Source organism: Lynx rufus, unplaced genomic scaffold (assembly GCF_022079265.1).
Source record: "Lynx rufus isolate CCGP_SWC_20201006 ecotype Redwood Valley unplaced genomic scaffold, mLynRuf1.p SCAF_2, whole genome shotgun sequence".
NCBI lineage: Eukaryota > Metazoa > Chordata > Mammalia > Carnivora > Felidae > Lynx > Lynx rufus.
The window spans coordinates 192,406,648-192,432,322 of record NW_025814834.1 but is presented as its reverse complement, the minus strand read 5'-3'; the positions used below and the strand labels follow the sequence as shown (position 1 = coordinate 192,432,322).

The following is a 25,675-nucleotide window of genomic DNA, read 5'->3' as shown; positions in this document are numbered from 1 at the left end:
GAGCAAAGGCTGGGTGGTGGGAACTCATGGTGGTATGCAGTGAGGACATTCTTGTTTAGTCGAAGTAGAAAACTTGTGGATCCCAGGAAGAGAGCTTGAAGCTAGGTAGTAGGGGCTAGATAATGAAGGGTTTTGACTAGTAGGCATTTAGCCGTTAATCTGTGGGAATCTGGAGAGTTTGGGGGAAACTAATTCAGGAGTAAATATAAGACAGAAGGGCAAATACCAAACTAGAGAACAGATTGACCAGTTAAAGAGCCTTTTTTTGGTCTAGAGATAACAAAGGCCTATACATTGATTGGGAAGGATGATTAAACATGGCTCTGGTTTTGCCTGGCTAAGAAGAGCATGGTCCTGGGGTGCCTGGGTGCTTGGTTGGTTAAGCATTTGATTTCGGCTCAGGTCGTGATCAATCTCATGATTCATGAGTTTGAGCCCCACATTGAGGTCTGCACTGACAGTGCAGAGCCTGCTTGGGATTCTCTCGCTGCCCCTCTCATGCTTGCATGCCTGTTCTCTCTCTCTCTCTCTCTCTCTCTCTCTCTCTCTCTCTGTCAAAATGAATATATAAACTTAAAAAGAAGAGCATGATCCTTATGAAGGATCTGTCTAGTCTCATTTTCCCTCTTCACAGAGACAGACTTTGAAAAGATCCTTTTTCTTTTGGTTTGGCTTGTCTTTGCCCCTCGCTTAGCTAATCCAGCCCAGTTCCATAACTGCTGCTGTGGGGTTTTTTTTGTTTGCATAGATTCTCTTAAATCTATCTCGTAAAAGCACTTTACATGGATTATTGAGAAATTTTCCTGAAAATGTCCCCTGCACCAACTCAGTCTGTCATTTTTAATGGTGCTCCCATTCCATTGCCTGGAATTAAAGCCCTTACTTGACAATTACCCACTCAAGTGGCAGTTGTCTTTCTGCCCCCTTCTTCAAGGCAGAGTTACCTGTTCATTTGATAAATGTTAATCGAGCACCTACTATTTGGCAAGTACTGTTCTGGGCACCAGGAATATACCACTGAGCTGGACAGACAAGGTTCCTGTCTTGTGCTTATATTCTTATGAGGTAAAACAGGCAAACTAGTAAAACAAGTTAATCCAAGATTTAAAAGTGTTTAGGGGTGCCTGGGTGGCTCAGTTGGTTAAGTGGCCAACTCTTGATTTCAGCTCAGGTCATGATCTCAGTTTGTGGGTTTGAGCCCTGCATTGGGCTCTGTGCTCACAGCACATAGCCTGCTTCGGGTTCTCTGTCTTCCTGTCTCTACCCCTTCCCACCCCTCTCTCTCAAAAATAAATGTTTAAAAAAATAATAATAAAGTGTTCAAAGAAATAAAACGGTAATGTGAGTAACTAGGTCCCTAAGTTGGATTGTAAGGAAGTTCTAAGGAGGTGTACTCTTACATAGTACTTCATTTCAGCACTTCATTTTATGCCTTTATAAAGCTGTATAATGCATTTATTTGTCTACATGACTCTTTCACTATATTGAGCAGTTATCAGCACCTTGAGCTCCTCTCTCTGTTCGTGGCTTTTTTCTTTAAGATTTATTTTTTATTTTTAAGTTATCTCCACACCCAGCGTGGGTGTTGGATTCACAACCCTGAGAGTAAGAGCCAGCCAGGTGCTTTATTCTTGGCCCTTAAATGATGAGTGACTAAATGATGTGGCTACTCCTTCCCTTTTCCAGTCAATCAGTACACTACCTGAAACTCTTCTTTGACTCTCAGATCAAGTAATTTTAAGCCTTTGGTAGGTTCTGTCTCTGCAGCCAGGATTACAAGAGATGTAGTCCTTACCCTAGAAAAGCGCACAGTCTATGGGAAGAAATGTGATAAAACTTGCTTTCATAAGTGTCGTGCATCTGGACGGAGAGATCAGGGTGTTTCCTGGGGAAGACTAAGCTGCCCTGGCAGGTTCCCTCCAGGTAGTTTACCCTGATCTGTACTCAGGAAGGCTGACTCACTAATAAATCTGTATTGGTCTATAAAACCAGTCTCCAGTGTGTTCATTTATTTTTATTTTAAGTCTGCTCTGTGTCCTATGTGGGGCTTGAAGTTATGACCCTCAGAACAAGAGTCTCCTGTTCTACCGAATGAGCCAGCAACGCACCCCTCCAGTGTGTTAACTTACGATGATAAATACGTCAGGTACAGTAGACTACTGCCATTGGCCTTAACAGTGTGGTTTCTTCATGCAATCATACCACTTGGGAAACCTAAAGTCAAGGGGCAGCTTTACATGTCCGAATGAGGGGAGTTAATTCTAGTGATGGAATGTTTGCCAATATTAAGTTACACCTATCACCATGAACCTGGCAGAGCCATCCCACTTAAAGTTATGCTTCATTAGTTCCTGGTCCTGTTGCATCTTCAATTTGGTATCTTCTCCACCCTCAGTCCACACATTCATTTTTAGTTCTAAATGATCCCTCTGGTTTCCAGTATATTACAAGCCATCCTACGCTTTATTTTTTGTAGTAATCGCTACACCCAAGGTTGGACTTGAACTCACAATGCCCAGATCGAGTCACATGCTCCACCCACTAAGCCAGCAAGCCTCTGTGTATTGGCGCTTTTGTATCTATCACATAGCTGGGGGCTTCAGGGTGAGAGTGGGGGAGAGTTTCCCAACCGTCTTCCCCAACTGTAGCAGTGGTATCAGATACAGGCCTGAAGTTCCCAATGTAGTTCCCAATGTTCGAAGAGTAGTGTTAAAGCTTTTCTCGGATTATGACTAAGGGGTGATACCGGGGGCTTAGATTAGGTCATCAGGCCATTCTCATGCGATGAAATTGGGAGCAAGGCTCTACTAGGTCAGAACAAATAGCCGTGATCGCCCCAGCGAACGCCTAGTCGTATTTCACTGGGTCTCTGCGCCTCGGCTTCCGGAACACCAAATGGAAGAACTGGACTGCTCAGGCTTCTGCACATAAAGTTCTTTGACGTCGTCCTAAAATCACACTTCCCCGAAACACAATCCGCAGAGCAAGTTAAAGGGAAGGAAAACCGAGCACCTAACAGAAGCGACCACGGACCCCTACAGAGAAAACTACGTCACTTACAACGTAAAGCGAAAGAATCCTGGAGGGCGCGCGTACTCACCATAGCAACGGCGCAGGCTCAATTCTGGCGTGGGATTTCTGGGAGTTGTAGTTTTCCAATGTATGCCGTGTATACAGGAAGACCTGTCACAGGCACCCTTGCGCGCGCGGTGCTGTTACAGAGGTATATGCGTGGTCCAGTGGAGGGGGCCGGCGTATAAACAGTCAACAGTATCTGCAATGGAAGTCTACAGGGCTAGCGGGACTTCAAGAAAGTCCTAGTAAATGCCTGAGGAATTCGGGAAGCTTTCACCAGAAAACGTTGGAGGGGCGCATGGGTGGCTGGCTTCAGCTCAAGTCATGATCTCATGGTTCCTAAGTTCGAGACCCACACATCGGGCTCTGTGCTGACATTTCAGAGCCTGGAGCCTGCTTCAGATTCTGTGTCTCCCTCTCTCTCTCTCTCTCTCTCTCTCTCTGCCCCTCTCCCGCCTGCACTCTCCCACTCTCTCTCTCTCTTAAAAAAAAAGAAAAAAAATACACTTAAAAAAGAAAAAAAGAAAATGTTCGCTAAATGGTCTGGGCAGATTAGGCATTCACCTGGGAGGCAGTGGGTAGGTGGCAGCGAGCTGGTGGAATTGTTCCAGGCAGAAGAAACTGCTCCTACAAGGTTTGGAAGAAAGAGCAATTCTAGATGGCTGAGAATACGAGGAGGTTGAAAAGCAATTGTATCTGAGGATTTAGAAATGGGAAGAAATCATCGAGGGATCTTGAATGCCAAACCCAGTAATTTGAACATTTTCTTGAATACAATTACACCTCACACACAACCCAAGCAGTATGAATGTCCCCGTACTTCGCGTTCTCCCTTGTTTTGTCCATCTTTATCACTTGCGACATCATTCTGTGTCTTAGTCCCAAGAACTCAGTAAGGCCCACAGTATATGATATGAGCTCAGGAAGTATCTTTGAATGATCAGTTTTGAGTTTTAGAAAAGCAACTGGCAGCAATAAGGAGAGTGGGTAAGAAGGGAGAAAGGCTGGATGTAAAAAACCATCAGAGTTCCAAGTAAATTTTTTTCCCCACCTTCAAATTTCCCTCTATCCATGGGTTGAAATCTGGCACATCAAGCCATTTCCAATGTGGGTCTCGTTTGGCGCCAGCACTTAAAAAAATTAGTTGCCCTGCAGTTTAAAAGTGGTCGGTTTCAGTGCGCCTGGGTGGCTCAGTCGGTTAAGCGTCTAACTCTTGATTTCCACTTGGGTCGTGAATTCACAATTTGTGGGATTGAGCCCCGAGACAGGCTTTGCGCTGACAGTGGGGAGCCTGCTTGCAATTCTCTCTCCCTCTCTCTTTGCCCCTCCCCTGCTAGCACATGAGCACTTTCTCTCAGAATAAATAAACATTTAGAAATAAATAAAAGTGGTAGGTTTCCAGGGCACCTGGGTGGCTCAGTTAAACGTCCAACGCTTGATTTCGGCTCAGGTCATGACCTCACAGTTCATGAGTTTGGACCCGGCAGTGGGCTCCATGCTGACAGTACAGAGCCTGCTTTGGATTCTCTCTCTCCCTCTCTGTCTTCCCATCCCCACTCTCTTTCTCTCTCTCTCTCTCTCTCAAAATATATAAATAAACTTAACAAGAAAGTGGTAGTTTTCACATTTAAACAATAAAAGATTTCTGGCTTCTCTTGAAAAAGTTGAAGATTTGACAATTTGGAGCCCTGATATTTTCAACAGCTATAGGACGGAGCAGAGTAGCTTGCAGCTGCCTTCAGACAGGACAGACCCTCTCCAGTTCGTCACATTCCATACCACTCTTTCCATCAGTCAAACTGAAGCCAAATACCAGTTGCCATTTTCTATGGTGCTTCTGTTTTTATTTCCTTATAGTGCACTTTTGTTTGGCCTTGGAGGTATTTGAGTGACCCATCTTTGTACTAATCCTGCCTGGTATCCGAGGAGTGATACAATGAAATTAGTATTTTAGAAACATTCAGTGCAAAACAGATTGAAGTGAGGAGCTGCAAGGCAGAGAGGAAGAAATAAATTGGCAACCTGTTGAAGGAGTATTTGAATTAACGGCCAGTAATTAATGAAAGATTGGATGAAAGTTGAGGCAAAGGCAAAATACAACTTCAGAGTTTCCTGTCTGAATGACCAGGAAGATGCCACCAATATAAACAAGAAAGTGGAAGAAGTGGAAAGTGGGGTGGCTATCAGTAGCATCTTGCTATCTCCACTATTTTCTGGGCAAGGGCCACGAATGATTAATTCCATAATCTTCCAGTATTCTGCTGGACATGCGTTAGGTGCTCAGGAGATTCCAGTTGAATTGAAACTCTGATCTCAGTTGGGGGGGATATATATATCTGATGGGCTAGGGGGAGCAGAGGGAGAATTGGAATGCTTGAAAGAAACCAATTAAGTTGTGAGACTTTAGGAATTTTCTCTAGAGTGGGTACTCCTGGGACTTGGAGGCAGTTCACCTGTTTTGGGGAAAAACTTATGCCCAAATCCTGAAGCAAAGCAAGAATTTGGTATGTAGAAATGGAGACAGGGTGGGAATAGTGTCATTCCAGGGGAAAGGGGGGAAAAATCAGAGACTGGGTGGCAGAACTTTTCCAAGAATACAATGGAACAGCAAGCTCTTGGGTGGGGGATTAAGCAGAGGATTTTGGACAATGAGGCTGGGAAGGGTGGAAGGCTTGACTTCTTTAAATGTTTTTGAAAGCACATCACTTAAAATGAGAATAAATATTCAGCCCAAACCTCAAACACTTATTTTTTAAGTTACTTATATGTACAACTGCAGTAATGTTATGTACTTTATAAAGATTAACATCAAAAAATAGAAATTAAAGGGGCATCTGGCTGTCTTAGTTGATGGAGCATTGGGACTCTTGATCTCAGAGTCATGACTCCCACTTCAGGCATGGAGTTTATGTAATAAGTATATTAAAAAATAGAAATTAAAATGATTAGATTAAAAAAGTATTTGAGTATTTTCTTCCCTCCCACCTGGTGTATCATATCACACACACCACTTCCAAGGCCCTGCTGTAATCAGAGAGCCACTGGATGTTCTGAAACACAGGAGGGGCACGGTCTCTTTCACTTTCTTGAATCTGCAAACTTTATTTATAATTTTTTTAAAAAAATTTTAACGTTTATTCATTTTTGAGAGACAGAGGGAGACAGAGCATGAGCGGAGAAGGGGCAAAGAAAGGGAGACACAGAATCTGAAGCAGGCTCCAGGCTCTGAGCTATCAGCACAGAGCCCAACACTGGGCTGGAACTCACAAACTGCGAGATCATGACCTGAGCTGAAGTCGGACGCTCAACCGACTGAGCCACCAGGCACCCCGAATCTGCAAACTTTAGAAATTGAGATATTAAGGAACTGTGATTTTAAATAAAAACTAAAAACAAAATAACAAAGAACTGTGATTACCTTGGAGAGCTTTCCATGTGCCTGGAACCGCCTCATTGTTTTACACTTAACTCATTTAATCCCCAAAGGAACCCTAGGCTGTAGGTACTTTTATCTTTTAAGATGATATTTTTATTTATTTTTTAAGGGCTGACCTTCAATGTTTATTTATTTATTTGAGACAGAGAGAGACAAAGTGTGAGTGGGGAGCGGCAGAGAGAGAGAGAGAGAGAGAAAGAGAGAGAGAGAGAGAGAGAGAGAGAGAGAGAGAGAGAGAGAGAGAGAATCCGAAGCAGGCTTCAGGCTCTGAGCTGTCAGGACAGACGCAGGACTGGAACTCGTTAACTCTAAGATCATGACCTGAGACGCTGTCTTTTGCTTTACCGACTGAGGACCAGGCTCCCCAAGGTATTTTTCTCTTAAGATAAGAAAACTGAGGCACTGCAAGGTTAAGGCACTTTCTTAGAGTCGCACCGAAATGGTGAAGCTAGAATTTGAATCCACCCAGCGTTAATCCACAGCGCAAGGCCTTAACTACTACCGGCGGGGATGGGGATGGGGAAGGCATGCTTTTTCTGTACTGTGGCCTTGGTCAAGTCCCTCACCAATCCGAGCTGTCGTGAGGGTGTTAGTCACAGGGCTGAGCAGGCAGCAGGAACACACTAACCGCTAGGCAGTCTCTAAAGCGGTCATCTAGAGAGGGTCACTTTATGCCTGGTCCGTATCATCAGAGCCCACGACCGCGCAGGCGCAGACCCAGGGGCTTGGTTTCTATGGTTTCCGGGCGCAACTGCAGAGAGAAGGTTGGGCCTCGCAGTCGCGCTGCAAGAGTCGCACTGCGGGCGTCCTTTGCGGCAGGCCTCTGCGTCGCTCTCAGATCATCCGGTAGCGGCGGTCAGCGAGGAGACAAGGGCATCGCAGCTGGGCGGTAGGTGCTGCGTTTGTCTGCGGGTAGTTTAGGCAAAGAGATTTATTCCGAGATTTTCTAAACGAATTTCCTCTTGCTTTCCTGGGTGTGTGTTGTCCCAGGCCCGAACTCTGAACGTGTTTTCTGGGTTCCCAGGCCCCTACGCCCACAGGCAGGGTCACCGAAGTCTGTAGACCGCGTTTCTCTCGGATTTCTGCCGGACTAATGCTTTGGCCTTCTGTTTCTTAACCCCAAGTCTACCCACCTTACCCTGGTTTTCAAGGCCCTGAGTGATAACGGCCGCGCCACCCTCCAGCGCCTTTTCGTTCTTCGTCCCGACATGCGCTCTGAGCTCCGCGCTTCAGCCACTCCTGGGTGCTCGGTGTCCCCCAGGGCATACCCAACACCTCCGGCTGTAACTCGTGCTGTGCCTTACTGGAATACTCTGTCCACTGACCTTCACTTGGCAAAACTCAACCCATCTTAAAGGCATTTTCCAGTCTCCTAGGCAGAGTGGTGCTTCCTCCTTCCAGCTCTTACCCTCTTGTTCTTTGGGTTCCCAGTTCCTTCCGTGTCTGCAATCTAGTGCTTACGTTGCAGCTGCTGCTTTACCCCCATTCCACTATCTGGAACGGTACTGGATAGAATGAAAGAATGGATAGAAAACATAAAATCGAAATTCACCTGTAAATCTTTATTGGCATTTTTTTGTGCTTCCTTCCAATCTTTTGCAGTTTTTCTTTGACTCCGTAGACCGTTTATCATTTAACATTAAAATATATGTTCTGTGTATATTATCCTTTTTTCCTGTTGTCTGTCATATTCTAATAAGCGGGTACTTACTAGATTTAATTATCCATTTCCCTATTGCACACTTAAGTTGTTTGAATTTCATTTTTTTTCAACAGTTACTGAGCCCTTACTTGATCCCCGCACTCACAGCACTCATTTTGCAATGTGGGAGACATTCAAGTTAATAATCCATTACAGGGGCATGAAAAGTACTCTTATGGAAAGTTGAGATGCTGTGTGAACACAGATGAGGGACACCAGATTCAGGATGACGTCACAGAATTGTCATCTCAGTTGCTACAGATAGAAAAATGTAAAAAAAAAAAAAAAAAAAAAAGATGTTTTTGTGCTTGGGCTTTTTTGTTCTTTTTCAGCTAATTTCTTCAGACCTGTCTTAAAGAATTGGGATTCTTGAGTCAAAACATAAACACTCTTTTTGATTAAAATGACCTTATCAAAATAAAATGACCTTATCAATACAGAGTTGATTTTTATGCATTGCTTTTTAGTTCTAGTGGTTTTTTTCCCCCTGAGTTTTATGAAAACAAAGATATTGCTTATCTACTATAAACTGGAAGAACCTGTCAAATGAAAAAAATTAATGAGATTATGTTGGGAGAATAGCGTAACATAGCTTTCTAAAGGGATGTTTGTCATAATTAACTATCTCATTTTTCTTAGAAATTTCTCATTTGATTGCACTTTTATGGCATTCTTTCTTTTTTATCTTCCATTTCAGCCATGCCTTTCTTTGATGTGCAGAAAAGGCTGGGCCTTAACTTAGATCAGTGGATGACAATCCAAAGTGCTGAGCAGCCTCACAAGATTCCAGGTCGATGCCATGCTTTTGAAAAAGAATGGATAGAATGTGCGCATGGAATTGGTGGTATCCGTGCAGAGAAAGAGTGCAAGATAGAATATGATGATTTCGTAGAATGTCTGCTTCGGCAGAAAACGGTGAGGAGTGGTGGAGACGGGATGTGAATTATTTCTTTGTTTCTTGGGGCTACCTTTAAGTGTGTTTAATTGGTCGTTGGCAATGGCTTGACCAATGTGAATTGGCAAAACTTTTGTGGTGAAAACACTTTCTCTATGTAGGTACCATGTCAAGGAAGTTAATTGCCTTCCGATCTGAGGGGGGTTGTCTCTTGTTCCTCAGTGTTCTTCCTCATCTTCTGACATATTTTCCTTAGCATTGTACCCTCCTGTAGCTACCAGGGTAGAAATCGCATGTGTGTACGTATTCCCATTTTTGCAGTAGGTTATAAAGTAAAAGTTATCAACCAGCCTTGGTTGTTTGTCCGTGAACATCTCTGGATGAAAATGTTTCAAATGCATTGAACCCTCATTGGAGAAGAAGGTAAAACCCTACAGGTCTGTTACACTGAATGTGATATAAGAATCTCTGGATTAATTTCTATTCTGGGCAAGATGGACGTGTTAATGAGATTGCTTTAGGTGAGTCTGACCAAAGAGGCAGGGGGAAAGGATGTTGACAGCATGATGTCTACCTCCTCAAGAGTTGCATGAGCTCCATCACATATAGGCCTCTGTTCTCCCTTAGAGAAGAAATCTTTGGGTATGGCCTGTTATTTTGCCTATTTCTGCGCTCCAGATAAAACAAATAGAAACGTTTTTATGACTCCCAACTCCTTGGAGTTCAGGAAGGCGGTTTAGATTTTTAGTTAAAGTTGTCTGTATCAGAAAAATTTTAATTTCCTATCTTCTAACATGTGCTATTCCAAACTTGGAAGGAATTAGAGGGTATCAGGTATTTTGTATTGCTCACTGTGGGGATATCGATGATTAAATGAGTAATATTGTAATATTACTGAGGGACAGTGAGTGGGTCGTGGTTAGCCACCTACCAGCTATTTGTTCACAATATGTCTTAACTTCTCTTCTTGTGGGCCCCAGTTATTCATTGCTCAGATTAAGACTACTCTACATGTAAAGTTTACACCAAAAGAAGGCAGTGTGGTGAGGTGGAAGAACATTGGATTGAGAGGAGAACTGGGTTGTTTTTGTTTTTGTTTTTTTAATTTCTTTTTTCTTTTTTTAATGTTTATCTATTTTGAAAGAGAGAGAGGGAGAGCGAGAATCCCAACCAGCAAGGAGATAACAGCATGGAGCCTGCTGTGGGGCTTGATCTCACAAACTGTGAGATCATGACCTGAGCCAAAATCAGGTCAGATGCTTAACCAACTGAGCCACCCAGGAGCCCTGAGAGCTGGGTTTTGATACTGGTTCTGCCATCACTAGTTTTGTGACTTTGGGCAAGTCACTTCCCTTTTTGGTCTTGGTTTCCTTATCTGGAGATATTAAAGAGTTGCTCTCAGGTCACTTACTCATCCTGTGAATTTGTAAATAGATCCATTACTATTTTAGATGTCACCCTAAATGACTAGATGCTTAGCCCTAAGTGAAGATGCTAATGAATCAGGGAATTAGAATCAAGCACTGTTCTAAGTTCTTAGCGTGTAATAGCGGATTTATTTCACACAATAATCCTGTGAGATACATTACTATAATTTTTCCACTATACAATTAAAAACTTGGGGCAAGACCAAAAAATCAAGGCCATTGCCTAAGGTCATATAGCTGGTAAGTGGTGGAACTGGGATTTGAACCTGGCAATGCTGGCTCCAGAGCCTGTGTTTGCATCCACAACACTAAGTTGTTATACTCAGAGAAAGGTTGGACATTAGTTGTTGTAATAGCTCAATCATGACTAGTCCTCTGTTGAGAGGTTCTTTAATACAGAAATGTTAAGAATACAGTCTTTTGGGGCGCCTGGGTGGCTCAGTCAGTTAAACGTCTTGACTTCAGCTCAGGTCATGATCTCACAGTTCGTGGGTTCGAGCACCGCGTCGGGCTCTGTGCTGACAGCTCAGAGCCTGGAGCCTGTTTCAGATTCTGTGTCTCCCTCTCCCTCTGCCCCTCCCCTATTCACGCTCTGTCTCTCTCTCAAGAATAAATAAACATTAAAAAAAAAAAAAAGAATACAGTCTTTTATGTTAACAATACCGGAATTAAAAAAACGAATGCAATCTTTTTAAAATGCTAATTTTTTTGTTTTTAAATTTGTTCCTTTATTTGTTATTATACTTTTTCATTTACATCCAAGTTAGTTAGCATACAATGCAATAATGATTTCACAAGTAGAATCCAGTGATTCATCCCCTACATGTAACACCCAGTGCTCATCCCAACAAGTATCCTCCTTAATGCCCCTTCCCCATTTAGCCCATCCCCCCACCCACAGCCGTTCCAGCAACTCTCAGTTTGTTCTCTGTATTTAAGAGTCTCATGTTTTGTCCCCCCAAAATGCTAATGTTTATGTCAGTATTTAGGACACCTAGAGTTATTTCTGCTGAAGTTAAACCCTGACTGATTCTTTAAGGTTAATGGAGTCTTTAACTGAATATACTAATTTTTCATACCTTTGTGAAAACTTACCAAAAAATTATTTATTGAAGCACTATCGTAGGTGCTAGGAATATACGATAAGCAAAACAGCAAAAAGTTCCTGCTCTAAAGGAGCTTATATGGGGTGTCAGAAAATTAACAAACAAGTTAAAAAAAAAAACAAAACAATAGTGTCAGGTGTTGATCAGTACAGTGGGGAAGATAAAGTAGAAAGAAAGAAAACACTGTGGGACCTAAGTGGATGCTCTTTTAAAGAGGGTGGGCACAGAAGACCTCAATGATATGAGACCTTTGAGACTTCAAGAAAGTGAGCCATGTGGATGTGAGGGAAGAATATTCTGATTAGAGGAAAGAGCAAGTGCAAAGGTCCCTGAGCTGGAGCAGCGAGAGTGAGGGAAAGCATTAAGACATAAGGTCAGAGGTAGGCCTAGTAAGGCATTATAAGGAAAGATTCAGCTGTTTTCTCAGTAAGATGAGAAGTCATTGGGTTTTGAGCAGGGGAGTAATGCAGTCAGGATCAGTGAGTGTATTTTCTGTGTCAAAGAATCCATGTGAATTACAGCCTTTATACGGTCTTGTATAGCATGGCTTTCTTTGGTTAGGAAGCAACCAGTGTCCTACCTGAGAGGAAGAGGCAGAACTCAGGGCTTGGTAGTGACTATTAGCGGAGAACATATCAGGTCTTTATTTCGGTGTGGTAACGAGAAACCTCGTATCAGCTATTTCTGCTTCATTCACACCCAGTGAACAGTCACCAGCAGCAGTACAAATTTCACATAGGTCAGGAGTGTATCAGCTGTGAGCTGATCTCATCTTTCAATATTTTAAGGATTTAAGTATGCACAAATATGCCTCTTAGATTTGTGATGTTTTATTATTGTTTTTGTAAATACCTGTATTCCTGTATACAACAGGAACATTTTAATTATTTTTAAAGGAGATATTATTATTCACACCAGAAATTTGGTTAAAGCTTGGGAAGTGATTTCAAGTTATTTCTTTAAAGAAGGGTTTCATCTCCAAGGCTAAGATGAAAAGCTTCCATGTTTTAAAAATGAAACCAATTTTCAGTCTCTTTCTCTAGCCCTCAACTTTATGGCGCGTATTTCCCCCTAGTTTAAATACTTCTTTCCTTTGACAGATGAAACGTCTGAGTGACATCAGGAGGCAGCGGGATAAACTGATAAAGGAAGGGAAGTACACACCCCCGCCTCACCACTTGGGCAAGGAGGACCCTAGGCCCTGAGCAGAGCTGCTGCTGATGGCTGCAGGCTGATTTTCATGTTTTCTCTTCTCCGCCGGAAAGTCCATTTGCTGAAAACTTCTTTGTGAAAGTGTCTAAAAATAAAGGATTGCTCTATCCTATTTATTCTATTTTCTCTTGGATCATACTTGTCTATAATGAAATTGCAACCTATTTTTTAAGTTAGGAAAAATGCCTCTAGCTATGCCTTAAAAATTAGCATCTAGGTAGTAATAAGCAGCATTTAATGATGCTTACTACGTATAAGCTACTTTAAATATGTTAACTGGTTTAAGAAGTTGCAGTATTCTTTACTGCTTTCATTCTGGTTTATTTTCCACACAACACAGACTGGGGCTGGGAGGGGGAGGCAGTAGAGAGAATGGTTGTGTTTACTCTCAGGCCTGTGAAATCTAACTTAAAGGCTAAGAAAATGAGAACTTCAGATAATTTTGAAGAAGCAATACCATTGTTTCAATTTACTATCTTACATCACCGGTATATTAGTACTTAAAAATTTTTTTTTAATGTCTATTTATTTTTGAGAGAGAGAGCATGAGTGGGGGAGGAGCAGAGATAGAGGGAGACACAGAATCCAAAGCAGGCTCCAGGCTCCCAGCTGTCAGCACAGAGCCCAGTGCAGGGCTGGAATTCACGAACCGTGAGATCATGACCTGAGCCAAAGTCGGATGCTTAACCTACTGAGCCACCCTGGCACCCCTGGTATATTAGTACTTCTAACTGACATGTTTAGAAGTGGCTTTTAAGAGAAAAATTCCAGGGTGTCTGGGTGGCTCAGTTGATTAAGCATTCAACTTCAGCTTAGGTCATGATCTTACCATTTGTGAGTTTGAGCCCCACATCGGGCTCTCTTGTCAGCACAGAGCCTGCTTCGGATCTGCTGTCCCTCTCTCTCTGCACCTCCCCAACTCACACCGTTTCTCTCTGTCTCAATAAACATTTAAAATAAACATTTAAAATAAATAAATAAACGTTTAAAAAAAGAAAAATCAGGTGCACCTGGGTGGCTCAGTTGGCTGAGCATCTGATTCTTGATTTTGGCTCGGTCACAATCTCACGATTTGTGAGATTGAGCCCTGCGTTAGGCTCTGTGCTGACAACGCAGAGTCTGCTTGGGATTCTCTCTTTGCCTCTCTCCTGCTCTTCCCCTGCTTGGGCTCGTGCATGCTTTTTCTCTCTCCCTCTAAATAAATAAACATTTTTAAAGGAAAAATCCAGATGTAGAAGGGAGGTATGAATCGAAAAAATTAATGTAGATGTCCTTCAGAATTTTTTCCAACTTTGTGTGTGTGTGTGGTAAAATACCATCTTAACCACTTTTAAGTACACAGTTCATTGATGTTGTTTTCACGTTGTACAAGCCATGACCACCATCCGTCCTGCAAAACTGAAGCTCTATGTCCATTAAACAGTAATTCCCTACTCCTTCCCCCAAGCCCTTGGCAACCACTGTTCTACTTTCCGTCTCTATGGTTGGGTTATTCTGCTTCATATAAGTGGAATCATATAGTATTCGTCTTTTTATGATTGGTTTATTTCACTTAGCATACCATTCTCAAGGTTCACCCATGTAGCATATTGAAGAGTTTCTTTCTTTTTAAGGCTGAGTAATATTCCACTGTGTCTGTACCACCTTTTGCTTATCTGTCAGTGAGCACATCAGTTGCTTCCATCTTTTAGCTTTTGTGAATAATACTGTTATGAATATGGGTGTACAGATGTCTCTTTAAGACCCTGTTTTCATTTTTTTAAAAATATATTCCCAGAGGGGCGCCTGGGTGGCTCAGTCGGTTAAGCGTCCGACTTCGGCTCAGGTCATGATCTCATGGTCTGTGAGTTCGAGCCCTGCGTCAGGCTCTGTGCTGACAGCTCAGAGCCTGGAGCCTGTTTCAGATTCTGTGTCTCCCTCTCTCTCTGCCCCTCCCCTGTTCACGCTCTGTCTCTCTCTGTCTCAAAAATAAATGTTAAAAAAAAAAATTAAAAAAAAAAAATTCCCAGAAGTGGAATTGCCAGATTATAAAGTAATTCTATTTCTAATAGTTTGAGGCTGCCATACAATTTTCCCTAGCAGCTGCACCATTTTTACATTCCCACCAACAGTGCACAATGGTTCCAGTCTCTTCGTATCCTTTTTTGTTGTTAGTAGCTATCTAATAGATATGAGGTAGTATCTCACTGTAGTTTTGATTTGCATTTCTGTGTGATTAGTGATGTTGCATCTTTTCACATGCTTATTGGCCATTTGTGCATCTTTGGATAAATGTCTATTCAAGTCCTTTGCCCATTTTTTGAGTTATCTTTTGCTGAGTTTTAGGAGTTCTCTGTATATTTGGGATACTGATTCCTTACTGGATACATGATTTCCAGATATTATCATTTTGTAGGTTGCCTTTTTATTCTGCTGATAATGCCTTTTGGTGCACCAAATTTAAAATTTTTCATGATGTCTAATTTGTTTATTTTTTGTTTGTTGCCTTTGATGTCCTATCCCGGTAATCATTTTAGATCCACTGTTGTGAAGCTTTCCCCCTATGTTTTCTTGTGTTTTCTTTTAAAAATTGTATTTTATTTTTTAAAGATTTTACTTTTTATTTTTATTTTTTAATCTCTACACCCCCAATGTGGGGCTCAGACTCACAACTCTGAGATCAAGAGTTGCACTCTCCACCGACTGAGCTGGCCCTTAAAGATTTTACTTTATTTTATTTTTAAGTTTATTTATTTCTGAGAGAGAGAGAAACAGAGAGCGCACAAGCAGGGGAGGGGGAGAGAAAGGGAAAGAGAGAGAATCCCAAGCAGGCCCATGTTGTCAGCACAGAGTCCAATGCAGGGCTTGATCCCATGACCCTGGGATCATGATCTGAGCTGAAATCAAGAGTCAGACGCTCCACCAACAGAGCCACCCAGGTCCCCCAAAGATTTTTGAGTAAACACTACACTCAACGTGGGGCGTGAACTTAAAATCCTGAGATCAAGAGTCGCATGCTCTACAACTGAGCCATCCAGGTATTCCCCCCGCCCACCATATTTTCTTTTAAATTTTATAGTTTTTAAGTCTTAACCTTTAGGTCCTGGATCCTTTTTGAGTTAATTTTTGTAGATGGTGTTACGTAAGGGTCCAATTTCATTGTTTGCATGTGGATATCCAGATTTTCCAGCATCATTTGTTGGAGACTCTTCCTTAGTGAATGGTCTTGACACCCTTGTCAGAAGTCATTTGGTTGTATGTGCAAGGGTTTATTTCTGGATTCTGTTCAATTCTGCCCATATGTCTGCCTTTATATGCCACTACCACACTGTTTTGATTGCTGCAGCTTTGTAGGAAGTTTTAAAATCAGGAAGTGGGAGTCTTGTAGCTTTTATTCTTGTTTTTCAGGATTGTTTTGGCTATTCAGGACCCCTTGAGATTCTGTATGAATTTTAGGATGAGTTTTTCTATTTCTGCAGAAAAACTGGGGTTTTTATCACGATTGCATTAAATCTATAGCTTGCTTTGGGTAATATTGACAACAATAAGTCTTTCAATCCATGAACATAGGATGTCTTTTTGTATTTATGTCTTTAATTTCTCTCAGCAGTGTTTTATAATTTTCACTGTACAAGTCTTTCACCTCCTTGGCTAAGTTAATTCCTAAGTTTGGTGGTTTTGTTTTTTGTTTTTTAACAAATGCAGCTGTCAAGTTTTCAATTTTTAAAAAAAGTTTGTTTGTTTGTAATTTCTATACCCAATGTGGGGCATGAACTTACAACCTAGAGATAGAGCTGCATGGTCTACCAACTGAGCCAGCCGGGTGCCCAAAGGATGTTTTTGTTTGTTTGTTTGTTTGTTTGTTTGTTTTAATATTACTTTAAGTGGAATTGGTTTTGTTAATCTCCTTTTTGTATTGTTCATTATTAATCTTGTAGCATTTTGAGTCAAAAAATATCAGTTGTAGGGCTTGAATATAAGGTTCTCCTCAAAAGAGAAAGTAGATTGCATTCTAGTCCCAAAATTGGGAAAAAAGGATTTGGCATTTGAGCAAGGTCCTGCTTATTCTTTGTGTTACAGGGCAGATCTTTAGCCAAGCAGCATTTTCTTAAACTAATCACCAGTCAGTCACAATGGAGAAACAAGCTGGAGTCCTTCCAGCAAGATCCCATGCCGTGTCCTGTGTCAGGTTGTTTTTCTGTGCTCCGTGCACACAAGCTTTTCTGAGTTTTTAAAGTCCAAAATGGGATTCAGTGCATACATGTTTTTGGAAAGTCAGGCAAATTGGAAGTGCCAGAGAGGAAAGCAGAATGTTAATCAAGGCTTAAAGTAAGTACCTCCCTTTCACTCAAAGATCTCTTATTCCTGAGCTCTTGGTTGTTGTATGAAAGGAAACCAAATTCCAGTAGATTGTGTTTGCCTAAAGGTAAAAAATGAGTTGTAGAGAACACTGCATTGTGTTTGCTGGAAAGGATTGCCTTGATATCTTTATAGAATATCGGAAGCCTTCATTTAGGTGATATGATACCCATAAATAGCCCTGGCACAAAGCAACCTTGCCTTTTGCCTTTATATTTGGTCAATTTTGTCCCTATATTGCTTTTTTGAGAAAAAAAAATTTTAATGAACTGTTAAAAGGAAGGAACCAGCTCCAAGACACCCCTCCTTTAGGCAGTTTGAATAAGAACAAATAGGACTGTATCTTTTTGGCCAACTAGGTTGGTGCAGAACTGGGTTTGGGAGGCAGGAGGGACAAAGCTGTGAAGTTCTTTGTAACTGATGATTAAACACTCAGCAAGTTACTTGCTCCTTCAAAACAGCATTATTTGTTGCGCTTGCCTCTTCCTTCCCTACACTCTGCTAGGCAAGACTCCTTAACTCCTTTGGCCTGTGCTCTTTAACCCTGACTGCTGCAATACAACACACAAGGGAAACCACTGAGTGCTTTGGCAACTCATTTAATGTAATGTAATGTAATGTAATGTAATGTAATTTTTTTGAATAGGTGATTGATGTGGTTTAAAATTCAAAAGATAGAAAAGATATGTAATGAAAAATCTCTCCCAGTCATATAGTAGTAATCCTACCAGAGGCAACCAGTATTTTGAGTATCCTAGAAATACTCTGTGCCTATACATACATAACACACATTTTCTTTGCCCTTTTTTAAACAAAAATGGTAGCAAATTATGTACATGATTTCTGCATTTTGCTTTCTTCCCTTACTGTATTTTCAAGAATGTTCCAAATCATGAACATGACCCGGTTGGAGCCAATGATTGAGACTTGCTTGGAATATTAGAAGAGAGGATTGATGTTTCCTCTGATTTAATGTGGAGGAGGTTTAAGTTTATAGGTGCTGTAGACATGTTTTATTCATTTGATTAAGCAACTGTGCTACTAAGAGGAGAAATATAAAGGTATATTTTCAATAGATGAAGAGGAACAGCCAATTTGAGAGAGAAAAACTGCTGTCTGGTAACATGAGCTTCTTCCTCAAGTCCTTTATAAAACTAGCCCTGTCCTGGGTGCCTGGGGGGACTCAGTCTGTTAAGCGTCCGACTTTGGCTCAGGTCATGATCCCACGTTTGTGAGCCTGAGCTCCACATCGGGCTCACTGCTGTCAGCACAGGACCCGTTTTGTAGTCTCTGTCCCCCTCTCTCCCTGCCCCCCCACCCCGACTCTCACGTGCTCTCTCACTCAAAAATAAACATTAAAAAAAAACCCCGAAAACCTAGCCCTGTCCCTGGACTTGAAAGTTGTATGAGTAAATAAATTTCTTTTTCCTTAAGCCAATGCCGGTTGGATTTTTGTCACTTGTAACAAAGAAAGCCCACTGAATAGCAAATACATCAAAGTTGCCTCATTTTACATCTTAGGAAACAGGCTTAGAAGAGTGAAGTAACTTCATGGGTATCAAACATCTAAGTATTAGAAGCAGGATTTGAATCTAAATCTAGACTTTCACTTTTTTTTTTTTTAAACGTTTATTTATTATTGAGAGACAGACACAGAGCATGAGCAGAGGAAGGGCCGAGAGATGGAGAGACACAGAATCTGAAGCAGGCTCCAGGCTCTGAGCTGTTGGCACAGAGCCCGATGCAGGGCTTGAACTCACAAACCATGAGATCATGACCTGAGCCGAAGTCGGATGCTTGACCAACTGAGCCACCTGGGCTCCCCTAGACTTTCACTTCTGACTGTATAGATGACTTTGAGAGACTGTTGCTAATGTGATAAGAAAAACCTGGACAAAAGAATTCATAGTTTTCCATGGGACTGATAGAAAATGGCATATGTAAGGAAGCGTTGAATTGAACTCCAGAAAAAATATATAGGTAACAAATCTGATCAGCTTCCAGTCTGGGGGGGTGGGCTCCTGGTGTGGGTATGGGTAGGCCTGCCATAGAGAGGGAAACATTGCAGGGTTGAGGGGAAATCAAGTGGGTCTAAGATGACTGTTTGGAATGGGAAGACATTTTGGAATCTGGAAGAACTTCAAACGCAACAAATTGCCTGGTTCAACAATTCTGCCTGCCCCCATATTTTGCTGAGGAGACAGCGTTGAGAAGAGGCTGATAAGCATAAATAATGTAGCTGTGCACATTCTTGGGGTGATTACATTCTGGGACCCTGTCAGTTGACTCCAAAGGTGAACCAAGAATGTCTAGAAGTGCATCCAAATCAAATTCTTCCCAGCTCAAATTCTGACAAGATCTGATAGACAACACCTAGGAAGGTTGGGAGGTGGGTGAATCACAGGTGAAATCAATTTAATTAAAGCCATAACACACCCCCAACCCTACTCTAAGACGAATCTGAATGATAACCCCTCTAATGGTTAGAGGAAAGGGTTTCTTAAAAAATTGTTTTAGTTTATTTGTTTTGAGAGAGGCGTGCATGCGCACAAGTGGGGGAGGGGCAGAGAGAAGAGGAGACAGAATTCCAAGCTGGCTCAGCTCACAGCCCAGTGTGGGGCTCGAGCCCACGAATGGAGAGATCATGACGTGAGCCAAGATCAAGTGTACTTGCTTAACCGACTGCACCACCCAGGCTCTTGGAGAAAAGGATTTCTAAAAAACAAGTATTATACTTTATTCTTATGCTTTATTTCTTTTTTTATGGTTTCTTATTATACTTTATTCTTCTGTTCTTTTATATACAATATCTGATATATAGTATCAAATTGTAAGACATGCAAAGAAGTGAGAAAATGTGACCCATACTCAAGGAGAAAAAGTCACCAGAACTATTATAAATAAATATTATAAACATGGAAATTACAGAACTGAAAAATAGAATGTATGAAATAAATGCGTTGAATGGACTTAACAGGTTGGATGCTGTAAAAAAATCAGTGGATGTGAAAACAGATCAGTAAAAACTAAGGCAGAGAGAGAAAAAAGATTAGAGAAAAAAGGAGTATCAGTTACCCATGGAATAATATAAAGCAGTCTTCATATAATTGAAGTTTCAAAAAGACCGGAGAGAATATCACACATATGAAAATCTGAAAATGCAATTAAGAGAATAATTCCATTTACAATAGCATTGAAAAGAATAACACTTAGAAATAAGTTTAACAAAAGAAGTGTAAAATTTGTACTCTTAAAACTTCAAAACATTGGTCTGGGGCGCCTGGGTGGCTCAGTCAGTTGAGCATCCAACTCAATTTCTGCTCAGATCAGGATCTCATGGTTTGTGAGGTTAACCATTAACCCCCCCTTTTTTTTTTTAATTTTTTTTAACGTTTTATTTATTTTTGAGACAGAGAGAGACAGAGCATGAACGGGGGAGGGGCAGAGAGAGAGGGAGACACAGAATCAGAAGCAGGCTCCAGGCTCTGAGCCATCAGCCCAGAGCCTGACGCGGGGCTCGAACTCACGGACTGCAAGATCGTGACCTGAGCTGAAGTCGGACGCCCAACTGACTGAGCCACCCAGGCGCCCCCCATTAACCCCTTTTAACCCCTCATTGGTCTCTGTGCTAACAGTGCAGAGTCTGCTTGGGATTCTTTCTCCTCTCTCTGTCCCTCCCTTACTCATGCTAGCTCTCTCGCTCTCTCTCTGTCTCAAAATAAACTTGAAAAAAACCCCACAAAACTTCAAAAGATTGGTATAAGAAATTAAAGAAAATCTATAAAATGGAAAGACATCATGTTCATGGGTCAGAAGATACCATTTTGAGGATTGCAATACTTTCCAGATTCATCTACACGTTCAACATAATCCCTGTCAGAATTCCAGCTAGCTTCTTTGTAGAAATTGACAAGCTGATTCTTTTTTATTTTTATTTTTATTTATTTTTGGAAGACAGATGCAAGCAGGGGAGGGGCAGGGAGAGAGGGAGACACAGAATCTGAAGCGGGCTCCAGGCTCTGAACTGTCAGCACAGAGACCGACGCGCTGCTCAAACTCTTGGACCATGAGATCATGACCTGAGTAGAAGTCGGATGCTTAACTGCCTGAGCCACCCAGGTGCCCCAAAATCAGCACTCCTGAGAGAATAATAACAGAAGCCAGAGTCTGTACTACTTTTATCACTCACAATTTTCAACATATGGTAGACATGTATACATATTGTAAACAAGAAGTGTGAACCATAGTAAAGGGAAAAAGTAGTCAACAGAAACAGACCTCAAGATGATTCAGAAGTTCAGTTAACAGACAAGGACAACAGCATCCATTAAAAATATATTCATGAACTTAAAAAGATCAGCATAATGCACGAAAAGATAGGAAATCTTAGAAGAGAAATGAAAACATGAAAAACAAAGCAAATGAAATTTTAGAATTGAAAACTACCGTATCTAAAATTAAAAATTCACTAGATGGGCTTAACAAATTGGAGACAGCAAAAGAAAGGTTCAGTGGCATTGAAGATAGATCAAAGAAAAATAGCAAAAAAGCCAATAAAAGGAATCTTAAAAGCAGATCACATGAAAGAAGTCAGGCACAAGAAAGTATACAATACTGTATGATTCCATTCATAGGAATTTCAAGAACAGGTAAAATAATGTCTGGTAATAGAAAATAAAACAGTAATTGCCTAAGAGGGGCAGTTGGATGGGGATCGAACGGGGGAGGACATGAGAGCTTTCGCGGGTAGTGGAAATGTTCGATATCTTGATCACAGTGGTGATTACCTGGATGTACACGATTGTCAGAACTCATGAAACCGTACACTTAAGAGCTGTGTATTTCACGTATGTGCAGGATTAACCTAAAAGAAGGCAAGAAAAAAGGAACAGGAACAAAAGAACCGGGTGAAATAAACAGGAAACAAATAGCAGAGCGGGGATGCTTAAATCTAACCAGATTAATATATGAGTAAATGTAAAAGGTAGCTTTTCTACTTAATGTCTCTGAAAACTACAAAATGATGAGAAAAATCAGACAACTGCGGTAGGCTGCTTCTAAGACTCCCAGTGGTCCCCATCCCCTGATACTCCTGTCCTATGTAATCCCCTTTTCGTGGTGTGTCAGGCTGCCTTAAGTGACTTGCTTCTAACATACAGAATACGGCAAAAGTGACAGGATGTCACTTCTGAGATTAGGATGCAAAAGACTTACTTCCATCTTGCTGCCTCACTCATTCTCCTCACTTGCTCACTCTGAAGAAGCAAGGTGCCTTGGACTGTGAGCCCTACCCCCACCACCCAGCAGCAGCAAGGTAACCCTCATCTGTGCAGAGGAGGATTTGGGAGATGAGGAAACTGATGAAAGAGGTTCTTTCTTTCTTTATTTTAATTTTTTTGAGAGAGAGACAGAGCATGAGCTGGGGAGGGGCAGAGAGAGAGGGAGACACAGAATCTGAAGAAGGCTCCAGGCTCTGGGCTGTTAGCATAGAGACCAACACGGGGCTCAAACTCATGGACCACGAGATCATGACCTGAGCTAAAGTCGGAGGCTTAACTGACTGAGCCACCCAGGTGCCACTGAAAGAGGTTCTTTAAAACCTGTACGTGAAATCCTAGGCAGACCCCAGAATGGCCCACAGGATAAAATAAGTAGAATTCATATGGCAGATATTTAGGCACTGAATTACAGTGAGGAATACCATGCAGGTTTTCCGATTGGTCTCTGGTCACACATAAATGAAGCAGACCAGAATATAACTGCAAGCACTCTGAAAACTAAATTGTCTTTGGAATGACAGCCCTCAAAATGAAGCCGGGACCTGGGCACTAAGCTAAATATTGTGACTGCCAGCTAAAATAGATTGAAGTAGAATCAAGAGTCTCATAACATAATATGCAAAATGTCCAGGTTTCAATAGAAAATCACTCATCATGCCAAGAACTAGGAACTTGAATGAGAAAGCATAATCAACAGATGCCAACACAAAGATAATTCAGATGTTGGAATTATCTAAATAAAGATTTTAAAGCAGTCATCATAAAAATACTTTAGTGAGCAATTACAAACTCTTGAAACAAACATCTCAGCAAGTAGAAAAATATATGAAAGAACCAATCTGAAATTATTGAGCTGAAAAATAGAGTAACCAAAATCAAAAACTCACCGGATGGGCTCAGTATCCAAATGAAAATGACAGAAAAAAGAATCCATGAACTTGAATATAGACAAACAGTGTAGTTCTAGAAGAAAATGTAAGAGAATATATATGTGATCTTAGGTTGGTAAAGATTCTTACAAAGAACACAGAAGTCACTAACCATTAAGAAGAAGTGATAAATTGGATTTCATTACATTAAAACTTCTCATCAAAAGATAGTATTAAAAAATGAATAGGCAGGGGTGCCTGGGTGGCTCAGTTGGTTGTGTCCAACTGTTGATTTCAGCTTAGATCATGATCCCAAGGTCATGGGATTGAGCCCCGCATCAGGCTTTGCACGGAGTGTGGAGTCTGCTTAAGATTCTGTCTCTTCCTCTGCCCCTCTCCCCAACTCATGGTCTCTCTCTACAAAAAGAAAAAAAAAAAAAGAAAAAGAAGAATAAAGAGGAGGAGGAGAGGAAGAAGAAGAGGAAGAAGGGAGGGGCAGTGAGAGAGGGAGACAGAGAATATGAAGCAGGCTCAGCACATCAACATAAAGTCTGGCATGTGGCTTGAACCCACAAACCATGAGATTATGACCTGAGCTGAAGTCAGGCACTTACCAACTTAGTCACCCAGGTGCCCCAACCCAGTCTTTTTTTTAATGGTAAAAGACTTGAATATATATTTTCACAAAGGAAGATACACAAATGGTCAATAAGCACATAAAAAAGATGCTCAAAAAAAAAAAAAAAAAGTGCTAGGGGCACCTGGCCGGGTCAGTCAGTAGAGCGTGCAATTCTTGATCTCAAGGTTGTGAGTTTGAGCCCTATGTTGGGTGTAGAGATTACTTGAAAATAAAATCTTTTTTAAAAAAGTGCTCAATAGTATTAGTAATCAGGAAAATGCAGATTTGAATGATAATGAGATACCACTTCATACCCACTAGGATGGCCAAAAATTTTTTAAAACTAAGAATACCAAATGTTGGTGAGAAAGTGGAGCATCTGGAACTCTCTTACATTACTGATGGGAGTATAAAATGGTATTGCTTAGAAAATTATTTTCCAATTTCTTTTTTTTTTTAATTTTTAAATGTTTATTTATTTATTTATTTTTCAATGTTTATTTATTTTTGGGACAGAGAGAGACAGAGCATGAACGGGGGAGGGGCAGAGAGAGAGGGAGACACAGAATCGGAAACAGGCTCCAGGCTCTGAGCCATCAGCCCAGAGCCCGACACGGGGCTCGAACTCACGGACCGCGAGATCGTGACCTGGCTGAAGTCGGACGCTTAACCGACTGCGCCACCCAGGCGCCCCTTTAAATTTTTAATGTTTATTTATCTTTGAGAGAGAGAGAGAGAGAGAGAGGGAGAGAGAGAATAGTGGGGGAGGGGCAGAGAGAGAGGGAGACATGGAATCTGAAGCAGGCTCCAGGCTCTGAGCTGTCAGCACAGAGCCCAACGTGGGGCTCCAACCTGACGTGGGGCTCCAACCTATGAGCCTCAAGATCATGACCTGAGCTGAAGTTGGATGCTTAACTGACTGAGCCACCCAGGCAACCCATTCCACATTTTGATGATGGTGGTGGTGGTGTTTACATTTGTCAAAACTCCTAGAACTATATACTTTAAAATGCGTGCATTTCATTTATAAATTTAACTAAACCCTGTTTTGAAAAAAATCTGGTTTATTTAACTCCAGGGCTCAAACTCTTGAAAGATACTGAAACCACACCCATCTATCTGTATCCTCTGGTTAGAGCATTATGACTTATCAATGGAAATAAAAAGTAAATTCCTTGGAGGGGAATTACCGTTTAACCATAATTCAATGCACAATAAGATAAAATACAACTGGAGGGAAATTTTTAAAGAGTGAGGAGGAGCTGGTTTCTGAATTACCCTCTACTGAGTTTTATCACCTAAGGAGGTCACTTAAGCCTATTTGAATCACCATTTCCTGAAATGAAGGCTTTGGATTAGCTCATTTCTAAGTTTTCTTGCAGCACTCGACTTCATTGATCGATGAACTTCCAGCTCAGCTAGTGCAGGTTGCATCAGGGCCTTGAAAGGTGGGGCAGGATTTCCACCAGCAAACTTGTGAGCACGGATGGCCATTCAGGGCAGAGGATCACATGGGCGGTTGGAAAACATAGCTCTGCTCACAGAATTGCTCGAGCCAGCGTCCCATCTTCAGAGTGAAGGTTAGGGATTGTTGGGGAGTGCTGGGGAGAAAACCTAAAAAGGGAGGTGAGGCCAGACTGGGGCAGTGACTGCCAGACTAGGAATCTTACCAAGAGCACCTGATTGCAGAAGCATCTAGGAAGAGGGGGCAGCAGGA

The 25,675-nt window shown here is 41.6% G+C and overlaps 1 protein-coding gene across 1 annotated transcript; it reads left to right on the top strand.

Moving 5' to 3' along the window:
* Positions 1-7,300: 7,300 nt before the first annotated feature.
* NDUFS5 (NADH:ubiquinone oxidoreductase subunit S5) lies at positions 7,301-12,965 on the top strand. Its single transcript, XM_047085165.1, has 3 exons — positions 7,301-7,400; positions 8,911-9,128; positions 12,742-12,965. Exons 2-3 carry the CDS (start codon positions 8,913-8,915, stop codon positions 12,844-12,846), a joined length of 321 nt encoding a protein of 106 aa, XP_046941121.1. The 5' UTR covers positions 7,301-7,400; positions 8,911-8,912; the 3' UTR covers positions 12,847-12,965.
* Positions 12,966-25,675: the final 12,710 nt, after the last annotated feature.